Source organism: Trichoplusia ni, chromosome 4 (assembly GCF_003590095.1).
Source record: "Trichoplusia ni isolate ovarian cell line Hi5 chromosome 4, tn1, whole genome shotgun sequence".
Taxonomy (NCBI): Eukaryota; Metazoa; Arthropoda; class Insecta; order Lepidoptera; family Noctuidae; genus Trichoplusia; species Trichoplusia ni.
The window spans coordinates 5,570,074-5,584,960 of NC_039481.1; the positions used below are offsets into that span (position 1 = coordinate 5,570,074).

Consider the following 14,887-nt stretch of genomic DNA (forward strand, 5'->3'; position numbering starts at 1 on the left):
TAGTGTAAATTTGACATCAGACCTTGTTTTGGTTGGTTTTGACGTGGCTGATGACCGATGATGAAATTAAATTTTATTCTCCATAGATTAATAAACTAACATAATTAATTTAATACGTTGCATATAAGTCGTAAAAAATTGTTAACTATTATTTTTATGAAGAATTTCACAATGTTCAAATGTCATTCATCACCACTATTCACCATGTTCATTCATATATTTTTTTATCTGTTCAGAAGGCAGTTAGAAAGAGAGCGCAATAATAGAGCTAACGTCAATATTATTTGTCATCCGTTGAACGCGTAATTTACTTTCCTTTTTCGTTTTTGTGTGATTCATACGATATTTTGTGTAATTGAGGGAAAATATTGTGATAATAGTGAAGTTCTAAATAAGATATTTATTAAAATGGGTGACGCGTGTCAAGCCTGTCTTACGAGGGTGCCTCATGCCACTCTCATTGCCACTATTATGTGTTGCCTGGGCGTGGGTGTGTTTTGCGGGACTATGTATCAGGGCACAGCTCTTTCAAAACATATGTTTGATGAAGTATTTCACTTCCGTTTAATATGGATGGAAGCTCTGCAAATGATATTTATCGTAGGCAGTGCATGTATGGCAGCTCTAGGCTTCATGCTTTTGTGTTTGGGATGTTTGGCAACAGGCGCGACTAGACAAAAAGTATATCGTGCATGGAGAGCACGCGTCGGGGGACGTATATCTTGTGCTATTTTTATGATAATAACATATATTTTGGCTTTCGTATGGATCATACTACTAGGTTTCCTAGTCATAACAACTTTCCTATTCACAATATTCTGGAAACTTTGCTCAAAGCCGAAGAACGTCGAGCTGTTGACATGCATCGACTTTACTCAGTTTGACTTCATGTTCCCATCAAGTGTGAAACAAGAGGACATGAAAATATGTGAGGCTCAAAAGATGAAATTGTTCTGCAAAGATTATGTTGAGAAGGCGGAGTTTATGTTCATACTGGCTATGGTGTCGTGTATCCTTGTGATACTGAGTTTGGTACATTATTTGATGTGCTTGTCAGCTAACTATGCACACATCAGGGACCATGAGAAGTTCCAGGAGCTGCAGGAGCTCCAGTACCTCACCAACCCGGATCTGCACGCCTCAAAAGATCGTTTCTAGTATATGGCCCGTGCGCCTTTACTGCGCTCATTAGAAGCCACTACTAAAATGTGACAAAGTTGAACAATTGACTGTTAATTGACCATTAGTTGGTGTTCACTGATAACTAAATTTACACAAAAGACTGACATTCAGTGAACTAGTTCTACAAAAACGTAACATTGTAGATAACAAAAATGATGTACTGTAATAACATATCTTATTTCCAATGTTTTGATAATTCTGTCCACATATTTTGACATTCCTTAATTTATTAGGTGTTATTGAATTATTTGTTAGTAAAAACACATATGTTAATGATTAGGTGCTTTTATAAGTATTACCTTGTCTTTGTTTATTTGACCTGTATTAGAAACCTAGTGATTGTATTAATATAAGATATTGCTGTGTGTAAACAGTGTCTTAACTTTAATATTGATGTTTCCAAAAGTATTTATGTACTGCCTATGTATATTATAGCCTAGAGAAATAGTTCTTTTATATGTCCTTTTATCTACAACTCTTGTAAGTCTTGCAGCTTAAACTTTTCATATAAGTTATGTTTAAATCGAATAGCACAATTTTAAAGGTTCAAAGTTTAGTACAAGCAATTATTTTAATTAAATATTATTCAATTTGCCAGAAGCCACAAGGTTTATGAACAAAACAGCTAGATGTAATTAAAACTATTAGACTGATTTCTTTATAACAATATTTCTTGACTTGTTCTTGGTTTATAGACTCCAAAGCTTCAAAATGTATACTTGCTTGTGATTTGGGTATTGGCCTAAATTTTAAAACATTTTATCTTGTAATTCAATCATTAAAATATAAGTTCTTCTATTGTTCTATTGTTTGACATCATCAGATTGTGTTCAATATTATAATATTAACAACCACCTCATAAGAAGCCACACAGTTGTCTTAAAGACAGGTACAAAATTCAATGTCAATTCTCTAATATTATTTCCATAAGTTTAATTTGTTTTTTTTCAATATATAATGGCATTTGAAAATGATTAACTAATGGGATCTAAGACATTTGATTTTTAACACATTGGACTGTGAAAACGCATTTATTATAATGAATAGGAAAATATTAGGTAATAAATGTTTAACTTACCTTCCCGGTTGATAATAATTAAGTTTTTGTACACCTATTATAGTATGTACCTTTGAAGCTAAATGTAAGTGGCACCTATATGTAAGTGAAAATGTATGAAATTATATAGGTTTTATAATAAATGTTCGTTTTTATAAACATGATATTGTTATTATTTATTTGGTGCTGAGAAAAGTATATATTACTAGCTTTTCGCCCGCAACGAGGTCGGTTATATCGCATTTCCAAGAGAACTCTTGAAAAGTCCGGGATAAAAACTATCCTATGTTCCTTCATTAAATCGGTTCAGTGGTTTAGACGTGAAAGCGTTACAGACAGAGTTACTGTCACATTTATAATATTAGTAAGGATTTAAAATTATTTGTTGTACTGATGTATGAACGTAACTTTTAATATTGTAAATGAAATAGTTAATTTACTAAGAGCATGTATTTCTTAAAGGAATAGGAAAATTCAAAGCGAAATACGTATTATCTGACGATTTGATGTCATTGTGACCGCTGGGCATAGGTCAATTTCAATTGGCTCTAATTAATCCATAAGGCGACTTATGAACACTGGGTTGGTTTGGTACTAGACGCAATTAATTACGTAGTTATGCTCCATTAGCTTATATACTTAAAAAAAGGTAAACAACTCGGGGAGTCTTTATTCAAAGACATACCTACTTATTACATATATATATTATATTATATCTATGGCTTACATAACCACTTACATAACACGTCCCCATAATGAAGAACATAATAAAGGAGAAGACTTCTACAAAGACCTTTCTGAATATTGAGTTTAAATGCCCGCTTAGGATATGATGCTGTAGAGTTTTTCTTAGTTAAAGGTATGCACAAACCGGTCTACTGTGAATCAATGCATGCATAATCCAGTTCAGGGATTACATAGGTCGGATAAAAAATATGTGACTAACTTAGTAATAGTAACAGGAGAAAGAAAAGATTCCTTTATGGAATAAATCTTACTCACATAAGTAGTGAGAATCTTAACTAAGATCGCTTTCATCCAAAGCGGAAACTAGTTTATCATATTTATATTACCATAATTATGTGCAATTATCGAGTCGCAGCTCATACATAATTTGAAGGATTTTTATCTGCTTCTTTTATTGCTTTACTAACATTCGATGCAATAAAGAAACAGTTCTGTTTTAATACCTCTGCAGAATTATTTCCATATGAATATAGGAAAATCGAAGTCGTGATACCATCACATCACATAGCCTAAAGCAAAGGTCCTAGATTTGTGCCTACTTGCTCAAATGAAACTTTTTCCAATCGGTAGTTTTTTTAATGAAGTCCTTGGCCATGAACCACACAGAATTCAACACTTCCTCCACGAGTGTACGTCGAGTTTGAACTTGATATTTGCTATTCATTATGCGATACATACTCGTATATTACCTCCTTCATAATATGCAATCGGTTAAACGGATACCTATCTAATAGTTTGGTAGAAATGTTTTTTCAATATTACAAACCTACTCCTTTATGAAGCAACTTTTTACAACTTGTTAACAATTTTATTAGATTTTAGTCCTATTTCACGATGAATGATTTACCTAGGTATTGACTTAGGTCTTTTTTGATAGTCAAAGCAGCTAAATGTTCCCACATAAGTACTTGGTTATAGTCTCACGCTAACATAGATATAATTATCTATTTACAAACCTGAAAAAATCCCTCTTTCCAATTAACGTCAAACAAAGATGAACGTTAATACGAGCACAGTGCAGTTTACCCGTGATTCATTGCAATAATTAAACAAAGAGAAAAACCATGTCACGATTACATTGCAATTGAATTTCCTTCTTTACGCAAATCTGTGATTCCGTATTCTCTTTGTTGCTATCAGCGCAAGAACGCAGGTATATAGTATGTAGTAGTAAGTTAATCGGTCTCATCATAATTTGTCATTGTGATTAAAGCAATCCATAATATTCCATAAGAATAATTAGTTTTCGGATCGGCTGCACTACGGGCGTAACAATACATAATTACGTACCTACTTAGATATATACCCAACTACATCTACGCCATTAAGATGGTAAGTAGATATAATAAAATAAGAGATTTTCAGTTTATTTTGCTTCGGTTTTATTAAGGATATGGGCTATCTTTCACGCAAAAACTACTCAATATCTAGTCATAGAAATCCCACCAAAAACATTAAATGTAAAAAAATGCCAAGTCTCTCGATGCAGTCTTTCCATCGTAAAAAGTTTTGAGATCTCATAGAAGCCAAGTCCTATTCAAAATATTTTGTAGTTATAAATCAACATTTAGTAATTGTATCAATAGTTTTCTTTATATTATAATTATAGTGACTTGGCAATGAGCACAAGAAGAAACAAATAAAACGGCATATTTGTAGGAGTTGAAAGTTACACACACCGCATGCGTAAACATTAATATCACAAAATTAATTTTCTTTTGGTTTATCCGTGTCGTCCCAACCGAATTTCGGCAACGGCAGTCAGTCTTAGTGTACTCTCGATTCATTTACTTTCATAAAGCGATGGCCCGTAAGGTATTCTTAATTATTGTATTGGAGCATGAAGTCGGTAGTGACCATCATGATTCACACATAACAAATAATCTGATCACTGGTCTCGTCAGTAACATTTGCACATAATTCCAGGCATCAAGCAGCTTTTAATTTGTGCTCATTGCCAAGTCACTATAATTATAATATAAAGAAAACTATTGATACAATTACTAAATGTTGATTTATAACTACAAAATATTTTGAATAGGACTTGGCTTCTATGAGATCTCAAAACTTTTTACGATGGAAAGACTGCATCGAGAGACTTGGCATTTTTTTACATTTAATGTTTTTGGTGGGATCTCATTTATTTTTTGTAAGTGTATTTCTTTCTTTTTTTTTAGGTGTCATAATTTCTAGGACTTCAGCTACTGCTTTGCTTAGAACCCATTCTCTATCTCTTTTGTTTCTTCTCTGAGACTTCGTTACTTCTAATGTAAACAAGCTTAAACTTATATATATATGCATATATATATCTACTAACTTACAAACTATAGCTAAACTAAACTAAATAACACGTAAAGTTCTCCGAATATCAATTATCACTACAATATTTTTTAGTTTCGAAATGGTTTTTCATAGACAGGTGGCGCTATCAAATGAAAATTATCGAATTATTCTGAAGTACTACTTAGACTGCGCTTTGTAACGAAACCATAGCGCGATTCAGACACGTACAACGCCATCTATCGAGCGCGCATACAATATTTATCGCAATACAATGGAGTTTTAGCTTTATTAATTTAATGAATTATGAATTTTATGTATTAATTTGTATTAATGATAGTCTGTGTATTACATTTATATTATTCTTTTCTACTCTATGTATGTATGTATTCATCCAATTGAATAGGTACTTAAACAACGAACAAAGTTAACAATGCAGTCAAAATCCATACATAATGTTCTTGCCAAACCGCAAATATAAAATTGTTTTCTATGGCATATTATTTTTTAATGTTTTTATAATTTTTCCTTTATATGTGGCTAAGGACCTATCTTGGTGCAAAATTTGAAGTTTCTAAGTCTGCTAGAAGTACCTTAGATTTTTGATGATCTGTCAGTGAGTCAGTGAGTGACAAAATGGTGTAACTTTGATCGACCGTAACTCCTAAACCATTAATTCAATTGGCATGTAATTTCGAACTTAAGCTTGTTCTAATGCCTACTATTATTCCCCGAAAAGCTAAACTCCTAGCTTTGTCCACGTCGAAGATACAGGGGGGGCGAAACAGCCGCGAATCGCTTCGAGAAAAGATGGTACGGCCGTGCCCGTTTTGCTCGAGACTTGGCAGGGGCACTGCCGTGCCCTCAGATAATATATGGATACTTTGGTACTTATCAACCTTAACCGCTTGGTTAAGGTTCTTGGCTAAGGTCCTTAGACAACAACTGTCGGTTGTCTGAGTCAAAGATTTATAGCATGACGGTAAGAGTTTCTAGATAACTATGCGTATTTAATTACGGTATTATAACGTCACTTCATTATTACAACCTATGATTGTAAGTAAAATTTTGTTTCTCGGCGAATCGATAGCCGGCAAGCTATAAAAAAAAAATGTTAAACTTATTGTTGACTGTAATTAAGTATTAGTGTATCGTAAACTAGACTACTAATTCAATAATTTGATTATATCAATTCGCACCGGTTTATGGGCAGAAGTACCTAAAAGAAGCCTACTTACCTACTTATTCTACAACTTCTGTGCAAAACCACCTTCAACAAAATAATAATGCTACAATTAGGGACAAATTGTAGAATACGTTCTAAGTTATCTTAATTTACTGGATCAGTAAAATAGCTACACTACAGACACCAAACGAATATCTACATACTTACATGGATGAATTACCTATACATGAAGAACGATAGCGATAATATAGCGTCTATCTTTAAAATCAAAATTGTAAATGTGTTACGTTGCTTGCATCCCGAAGCGGTATTGAAATGCGTTTACCTTAAAACATTCCTCTCACATTGAGTGGACACATTCAAGGCGCACTCGAACCTGATTGAAATACATATTGTTTTTATTATCGCTACCTATTACAATGAAAGTCAAGAACTCGTAATATTCACTCTTAAGTTTTGAAAGGACAAACAAAATAAAATAGTGTAAAGGGACATTGTTCTGTGACACGAAATAGTCCTAACTTTATGTTTTATATGTATGTATATTTACTTGTTGACACGGCAAACGTAGTTACGTCATAGAAAAAAAAAACATATGTGTTCAGGATCTAAGACCTACCCAATATGCACAAAAAAATTCATGAGAATCGGTCAAGCCGTTTCGGAGGATTTCAATTACGTATACGCGAATTTTATATAGTAGAAAGATATCAATAAAGACCTAAACTGGATTTTCACATACAAATTAGTGCGATGACTAGTGACTTTATCTGATTTGATCATCACGCTCTAATTTGTGACTCAACTGAGTAAATCTATACTTTTAAGGAAAACAGATTTACCTACATTACATCATTCATGATTTAACAAAATAGATTATTTTCATTAATAATTAACCACAAACCGCAAAGGTAACATCCTTTCGCACAATAATTTGGGGATTTTTAAGGACAACTTACCTTAAGATCAGATTTGTAATATTGACATATCGTATTAACAAAGTGACCATTTTACCCGAAATATGATTCATGGGTATGTATTCAGTATCGGTTGCTCAAGAGGTTGACTCTGAAAAATGATCTTTACTCACTTGCGCCTTAGGAGATAACCTTGGGGAACCTGGGGTTTACTTATAAAAGTAAAATAGCTATAAAATTGTGCTATATAATCAATGAATAAATTATTAACACGAAATATAATTCAATAAAATAATATCAAATGATTTTAAAATACATTAGCCAGGTAGGTTTAGTAAAACGTACGTCAAAAATACACATCGACCTTACACCGTACCGCGAAGCAACCATTTTGGGTGAATTATTGGGATAAAAATTTAAAGCGACAAAACTCCTTGATCTATCAAGCTATCGTCCCTAGACTTTTTTTTAACCTAGACTTGAAAGTAAAAGGTTTATACTGGCCGTTTTTACCGCTTTTTTATTAATTTCTTCTCGGAATGATCCGTAGGAAACAATGACAGTCAATGAGGCAGTATCGTGATAAAGTAATAAGTAAACCAATACATAGTGAGTAATACAAACAAATTTGCCTACACACACATATTATACAGTATGTTTTTCCCATATAGGATGTTTATGTAGTTGTTTTAACCAGGAACTCGGCGGGTATGTAAATATCAGACAATGTCTCTTAATGTCGATGAAAACAGCAGATTTCCTCATTATTCCTCATTCAATTTCATTGCTTATTACCTTCTTACGTACTTTCACTTATCCTTGACAATAAGCAGACAAATTCTTCACTTAAAAGTTAAAGGATAAGCTTTAACAGGTAAAGACTTTAATAAGTTTCTTTGTTAAGTAAAGGACGCAAAATACACGTTTTCTTTATGCCCATCATATATACTAATATATAAAGCTGAAGAGTTTGTTTGTTTGTTTGAACACGCTAATCTTAGGAACTCCTGGTTCGAATTGAAAAATTTCGTGGTACAAACTAACTAAACTTTTTGTGTTGAATAGACCATTTATCAAGGAAGGTTATATAACATCACGCTGCGACTAATAGCAGCGAAGATACAATATAAAATGTGGAAAAAACGCGGAAAATTCTAAAATTCCAACTACGTGGACGAAGTCGCGGGCAATAGCTAGTCTTAAATAAGCCGACGCATCACCGTCCAAGGTTTGTCTCGGTCTAATTAAAAACAGTAATAAATGTTGATGTGCATTTTCCCGAAGGTGTCATTGTGCCAAATACTTTCAAATGTTGCACCTTTGTGATAATAGACAAGTATTATCGGTGTACTTACTGTATTAAGTAAACCGTTTCATAATGACATAACTATGATAAAAAATATTTGTTAAAGACAAATATAGCAACATACTTATAATATTACTAGCTTTTCGGCCGCGGCTTCGCTCGCGTCGAGATATATCGCGTTTCCAAGATAACTCTTCAAAAGTCCGGGATAAAAACTATCCTATGTTCTTTCTTAAGGTCAACTCTATCTCTGTACCAAATTTATATAAAATCCGTTCAGTGGTTTAGACAAGTGTGAAAGCGTAACAGACAGACAGACAGACAGAGTTACTATAATATTAGTAGGGATAATTAATTTGCTTGTTGCTAAATCATTTTCACCAAAGTGTATTACAAAAAGTAAATATTGCGTTATTACACTGATGTTTTTATCTTACCGATAGGTAATTTGTTAATGCGTTGTTTCTCACGTAGAGTATGATAATTTGATTGTAATTTTCCGTAGCTGCTAATTACCAAATACATATAGGAAGTCATGACATAACATATTATTATGTATTTTTAGACTACATCTAAATATTAAACATCGAATGGAATATAATTATTAATTGTATCTAGATTCTAAAATATTTAGAAAAACACAATTATGAACAGAAATCGACTACAATTTTGGAATATGTACTATCGTTGCTTTTTTTACAATACTTTTCTAAGAACATTGTCTGGTTTGACTGCTTCATCACACTACGTTTGTTAAATATGGTTACAAATTGCTCCCGTGTTGTTTTCGAACGATACGCCATAAGGCCGGTTCGGATTCTAAGTCGCTCTCACTAAGGTTAAATGCGTACCGAAAGAGCAGCAACTGGCAGAGTATTTATATTAAAAATAATTTTGAATATTATACACGTCAGTTTAAAGTTCACAGTCCTTTGAAGGCAAATGCGCCTTGCTAGGTTACTGCTCTTAGGGCCGCTACTCGTTTAGTGTGGATCGACTCTTAAGGCTTAAAGCTAACACGACAAAACGCGACAAAACAAATTTAAGGGTATTTTAGTACCAGTAAATAAGCAGAATACGGAAATTTATTATCTTAGTAGTACCTACGCCAATTATGTAGAGTATATTGACAGTCAATACATATTATCACTCTGTGTCAGTAAGAGGAATACTTATTTTCCGCTAAACACTAGGAGATACGTAAATATTTGGACTGCATAAGTGTTCCGAGTTCAGACCGATACGGATAATAACAATTGAATTAATATGTTTATTGCTTAGAGAAACTGTGTATTGTCTAGTAAGTATAGATACATAGGTAAATATGTATTTTATCGGGAAGCTAGTGAGTTTTGTACTGGTCCTGAACCATAACTGTCATGTTTCTGTCAGTGGGAATTGCTATGTTCATACACCGCCTGAACGCAAAAGACGTTGTACAGCTGGTTGGTAAAGTCAGTGAGAGTATCCGCTTCTAGCACTGAGGAGGTAGACCATGATCCGGGTTTAAAGAAAGTAAGAGAATGGTAATACTAGTGTGTTTGTGCTTATCAATATTTTTTAAGCTACAACCTATACATTTTCTTGCCAGTTCGCCTCCTTAGGAATGACGTTACAGAACCCTAAAACCAAAGTCAGTAAATCTAAAACTGTCAACGATACTAAAGTCCCTGCTAGAGGCTTACTGGAAATAAAAAGGTTGGTTATGATAAGATGCGGATTCTTGCACTTTGCACTTGTATGTGGTCTGCGTTTTGTCGTCATCCCTTATTTAAAAATAGGTTTAGTCTGTAATACAATGAATACACTGTCTAAGTTCTCAGAAATCATTAAGGATGTTCTTTATTAACTGTATTCGAGTTAGTAGCACAAAGGACATGAAAGCTTAGTGATACTTTGTAATGTAAATACATGAGGAGAATTTATTAATGTACCCACCACGTACTTAAGTTCTAACTAATTTCGTGGTGGTAGGTTGAAAGGACAATGGAACAAGGCGGCCTTTGCTAAGAGTAAGGCATTTCCAGGTGCTATAATTATTTAATCATCACCATCATCCTAGCCTTTTGCAAAAATTTGGAGGTAGGCTGAGAGCGACTGCATATCTGACTTCCTCAACCCAGATACCTGGGCAACATTTTACACCTCATTAAGACTGGTTTTCAGACTTTCTAGCTTCTAACTACCCGTAACGACTGACAAAGATGTATAAATAACAGCCGGGACCCTAATTTAACAGGCCTTCCAAAACACAGAGAAAGTTGTTATCGCATAGAAGGTATCCCATCCGCGAGCCGACCGCATCCAATGTAGCTTAACCTGTGATCGATCAACTTGTGCAGTTGCAGCTTATCCACGAGCTCCTTATAATTAAACAATATAGCTATAAATATATATCAAATTTTATTACTATAAATCCGGAAGCAAACAACACGACAACAAATCGTAATATACCTATTAAAACAACCTCAAAAACAAGCTATTTATAGAGTTAGTTAGCATTAGAATGTATAAGTTGCGGCCTAGGTACTGTTGGTAGCAGCGGGCAGGTCTGCAGGATGTATGTCCAGCGAGTCAAGACCGTCTGGAAATCCCTATAAAACTAAACAATACCGTGACGTTTTAGCAAAAACTCAGCGGGACCTTTGAACATTACATATTTGTTATTTGACGTAAATATGGTAATTTATGCGTATACCCACGCTACGATTCGTATTGAATGACAGACAGTTGTACTCGATCGGCGTGCGGACACGTTTTTTGCTCTTGAGTGTAAATATCGCGTTACTCAGTCGCGAACAGTGTTTATGAAACGGTTGAACATGTTCAGTGGGATCAGACTGAAGACACAAGTACCCGTAAGGTGGAACTGTTTTAGGTGATCGCCGCGGCCAACTGTACACCGACGTAGTGATCAGTCAATTGTGTTCCTTCAATACGATCGTGCCTCCAACGCCCGAGCCGAGTCCGAGCCGAGGTATGTGCCTCACAACAAACTCTAATTAATTACTTTTTAATGATTATAGGTTAAGTAATGAACTTGATGTAAAACAATGACGAAACCGTTAATTATCGTGTCTGACAGGGTACGATATGACCGATAATTTCATCCGCTTCCGATTTATAATTTAGTTCTATATTCGATATCAAACGTACTAAAGTGACATTTCGGTCATATTTATTTATTTAACACAATTTAAATTATTTGTTTATTTTCTGTGCTAATTCGGACGAACTTTTAGTGTTAACTTGCATTACGTATACCAACAACACTTATTACTGTGTAGGTCTCTATGATCAGTTAATATTAAATTAAAGTTATAAATTCAGTTAAGCAAATAGTTAAAATGATTGCTTGATTATTCGGTTTGAGATTTAGTTGCAAATACGATGTCTTGGAGGAAAATCTCGTTCAGAACAAAAAGTCAGCTGGAGTGTGTTGATAAACAGACTTGGACGGAAGCGCCCTTGGAAAACTGTGTACAAAATGAAACTTTTGACGCTGAACCGAGAGTAATTGCAATATTATCGGACAGTGATGAAACACTGTCTGCGAACGACATAACGTCCGATGTTGACCAACCCAAGGATGCTGTGGTAGAGATTGTTAGTGATAATACAACTGTAAACACGCAAATTGAGAAAGAGAATGACCTCGTCAATGAAAGCAAGGAGTAAGTAACACTCACTCATTTCTCTTTATCCCTATCTTGCAAGCGTAGTTTGACAGTTGTGGGACAGTGACAGAAATAATGTTATGCTTGGAAACACTACGTTATGTTTAAAACTTTCGCGCTTTAATATTTAATCTTTGATTTTAGAACAACAGTCAATTTAAATTGAAGATCGTTTGTTGTTATAACGGCTCTATTTATCCTGAAACTAAAAACTAGTTACATAAGATGAAGGTCACTCTTTTATTTTATGAACAAACAACTGAATCGGTCTCCGCTTAAAGCTGATTTGTATGTAATAATTAAAACATTTACATATTATTTATATTTTAGCATATATTTCATAATAGGCGGCGGAAACTACGACAAAAACTCGTGACAACTGAGTATTTATAGTCATAGCCAAATAACACATTAACTGAATAACTAGTTACATAATTCATTTAAATTGATTATCTAAATATCTCGTTTGTCAAAAAATATCACAAATAATGACATCAATATTCATTTAAGTCATCATCTTTAACCAAAGCTGAATACTTGAATAAGATGCGCTCTACATTAAAACTTCACGCAATTTGTAATATAAGTAACGGTTAGCATCAATGATGTGACCTCGGCGTGCGGAACTTAACCTCAAAGATAGCCAATAATCCCCGTTATAGATTATGGACGGATATTAATTCATACCTATCTCCTACTCTACATGTAACATTTGGTTCATGATCAAGTGCATTTGGGAAAGCTATGTCCAACAATGGACGCATCCTCCTGTTGAATGATGTTGGTGATAATGATTATAGAATGCATGGGAACCTGGTTATCAGTGTGTTACCAAACCAAACTTAGGAGTTGACAAAATATGTAAAATTGCGTCTAAAATCTATATAAACGGGTCTTGGTAACCCAAATTCTTAAAGTCACACTGTTGACGATGTGGAAGAGAAACGTCACTCTTCCGCTTGTTGTGTGCCATCTCTTTTCCTCAACGGCCCATTGACGCGTCTACCCTCAGGAGATGCTGGCAGTCCACCAGTACCAAAAACCACATAGAGTTTTACAATTAATCTCTGCTTGTGAAGAAGACTTCCTTTGTTTTGAAACAACATTGTAATTAATGAATAATCTCTGCTCGGTACTATTCCACGGTATCTAAAACATAATTTTCCCCGACAATCTGAAGCAAACCAGTTTTCTGTCGAACGGGTTTCCGTTATCAAGAACGACTAAATTATATTTTTTTACTGTTTTTTCATTAATGATTAATGAGAAGAACCTCTGAAACATTTGTTCTTCAACATGATCATATTTATTCCTTAAAAGTCTTGGCATTTCCTTATATCGAGCTTGTTTTAGTGGTTTTGAATGACGTAGTTAAGGCTTATATGAAGGCCCAGAGGATTTCTAATCGCACTTATTTACTATCAAGGTTGCGGTTTTGAAGCCAGGAAAGTTCCAATCGAGTCTTGCAATGGCATTGTCCAAAAGGTTAAAGTTATATGTGCAGGTTTTTACGGGTACCTAAACCAAATGCTTTTTCCTTTCTCTCTTTTGTGGGTTAATCCAAAGTTCCACGATCCTTGTTCACAATTATTCTCTTCACCTTAATATAAAAAGCGTTAATGCTGGTAAAATGAGAAGGTGCTAAAGGTAGGACGATATATCTACTTAACAGATAATTTAAACACAATATCATTTAACGCCGTTACCGTGTCCGTCCTCATGCTTTGTTTTTAATTCTCATACGAGATGGTGTTGGAAATTCGTATTATACAAAAAGAATCACCGTAGATATAATGACATTTAGGTTAGTACTCCAGGCGACACTTAAAATTTTCTCCGATTGAAAAATAAACCTTGGAAAGATAACTGAAAAAAGGTCAGTATAGGTACAAAAAATACATTAACTTCTTACTGGAATTCATTCAGGTGGCGACTGAGAGTAAATGCCGATAATTCCAATAACTCCATTTGCACTAAAAAGGGGTACTTAGATACTAAAAGAGGGAAACAATCTTAATCATTGGTTATTTTATAAAGTAAATAAACAACTGACATGTTTCAGTGATATATTTCGTTAGTTATCTTTAATGGTTTTTATTCGCGTTTTATTTTTACACAGACGTTTTTAGACAAAAATATACACCATTGCAAGATTGATTACCTTGTTTAGGTACCTAAACAAGTATAGGTTTATCAGCTTATTAGTAGCGTACCACGACACTATTATTCATATAATCTAGGAACTTTAGTCACAGCTATTACAACGATAAACAAATAAATCCCACGCTCAGGGAAAATACAATTGTTCATTGGATGAGGAATAATATTTACGAGCCATTCACAATTACACATCATCCATTAATATTATTGATTAAGAGTATTTATCTTACTTTTATAAAGACTAGCTCCAGTCAAACACTTAATAAGAAATTTGATTTTTAATTGAGCTACATTTTGGGTTTTCACAAAATAAGATTAACGTCTGACTGATATACCTACTATGTCTAAAACTATACCTTTGAATACTGGATACCT

General features: G+C 34.0%; 2 protein-coding genes across 4 annotated transcripts in view; both read left to right on the forward strand.

Moving 5' to 3' along the window:
* Positions 1 to 14,887, forward strand: part of LOC113493530 (multiple C2 and transmembrane domain-containing protein-like) — a 41,043-nt gene that overhangs the window by 4,484 nt on the left and 21,672 nt on the right. The window contains exon 1 of one of the 3 annotated variants that reach the window (XM_026871541.1): positions 11,672 to 12,349. The exons of the other annotated variants lie outside the window; for them this stretch is intronic. Within the exon in view, the coding sequence (XP_026727342.1) occupies positions 12,066 to 12,349 (284 nt within the window). The 5' untranslated portion in view covers positions 11,672 to 12,065. Of the gene's footprint in view, positions 1 to 11,671; positions 12,350 to 14,887 lie in introns of those variants that run through there. 3 annotated transcript variants of the gene reach the window in all.
* LOC113493535 (neuronal membrane glycoprotein M6-a) lies at positions 243 to 2,403 on the forward strand. The gene has a single exon (XM_026871549.1). The coding sequence runs from the start codon at positions 409 to 411 to the stop codon at positions 1,156 to 1,158; it is 750 nt and encodes a 249-aa protein (XP_026727350.1). The 5' UTR covers positions 243 to 408; the 3' UTR covers positions 1,159 to 2,403.

Coding starts and splice junctions, on each gene's coding strand:
- LOC113493535 (XM_026871549.1), top strand. CDS start 409: ATGGGTGACGCGTGTCAAGCCTGTCTTACGAGGGTGCCTCATGCCACT.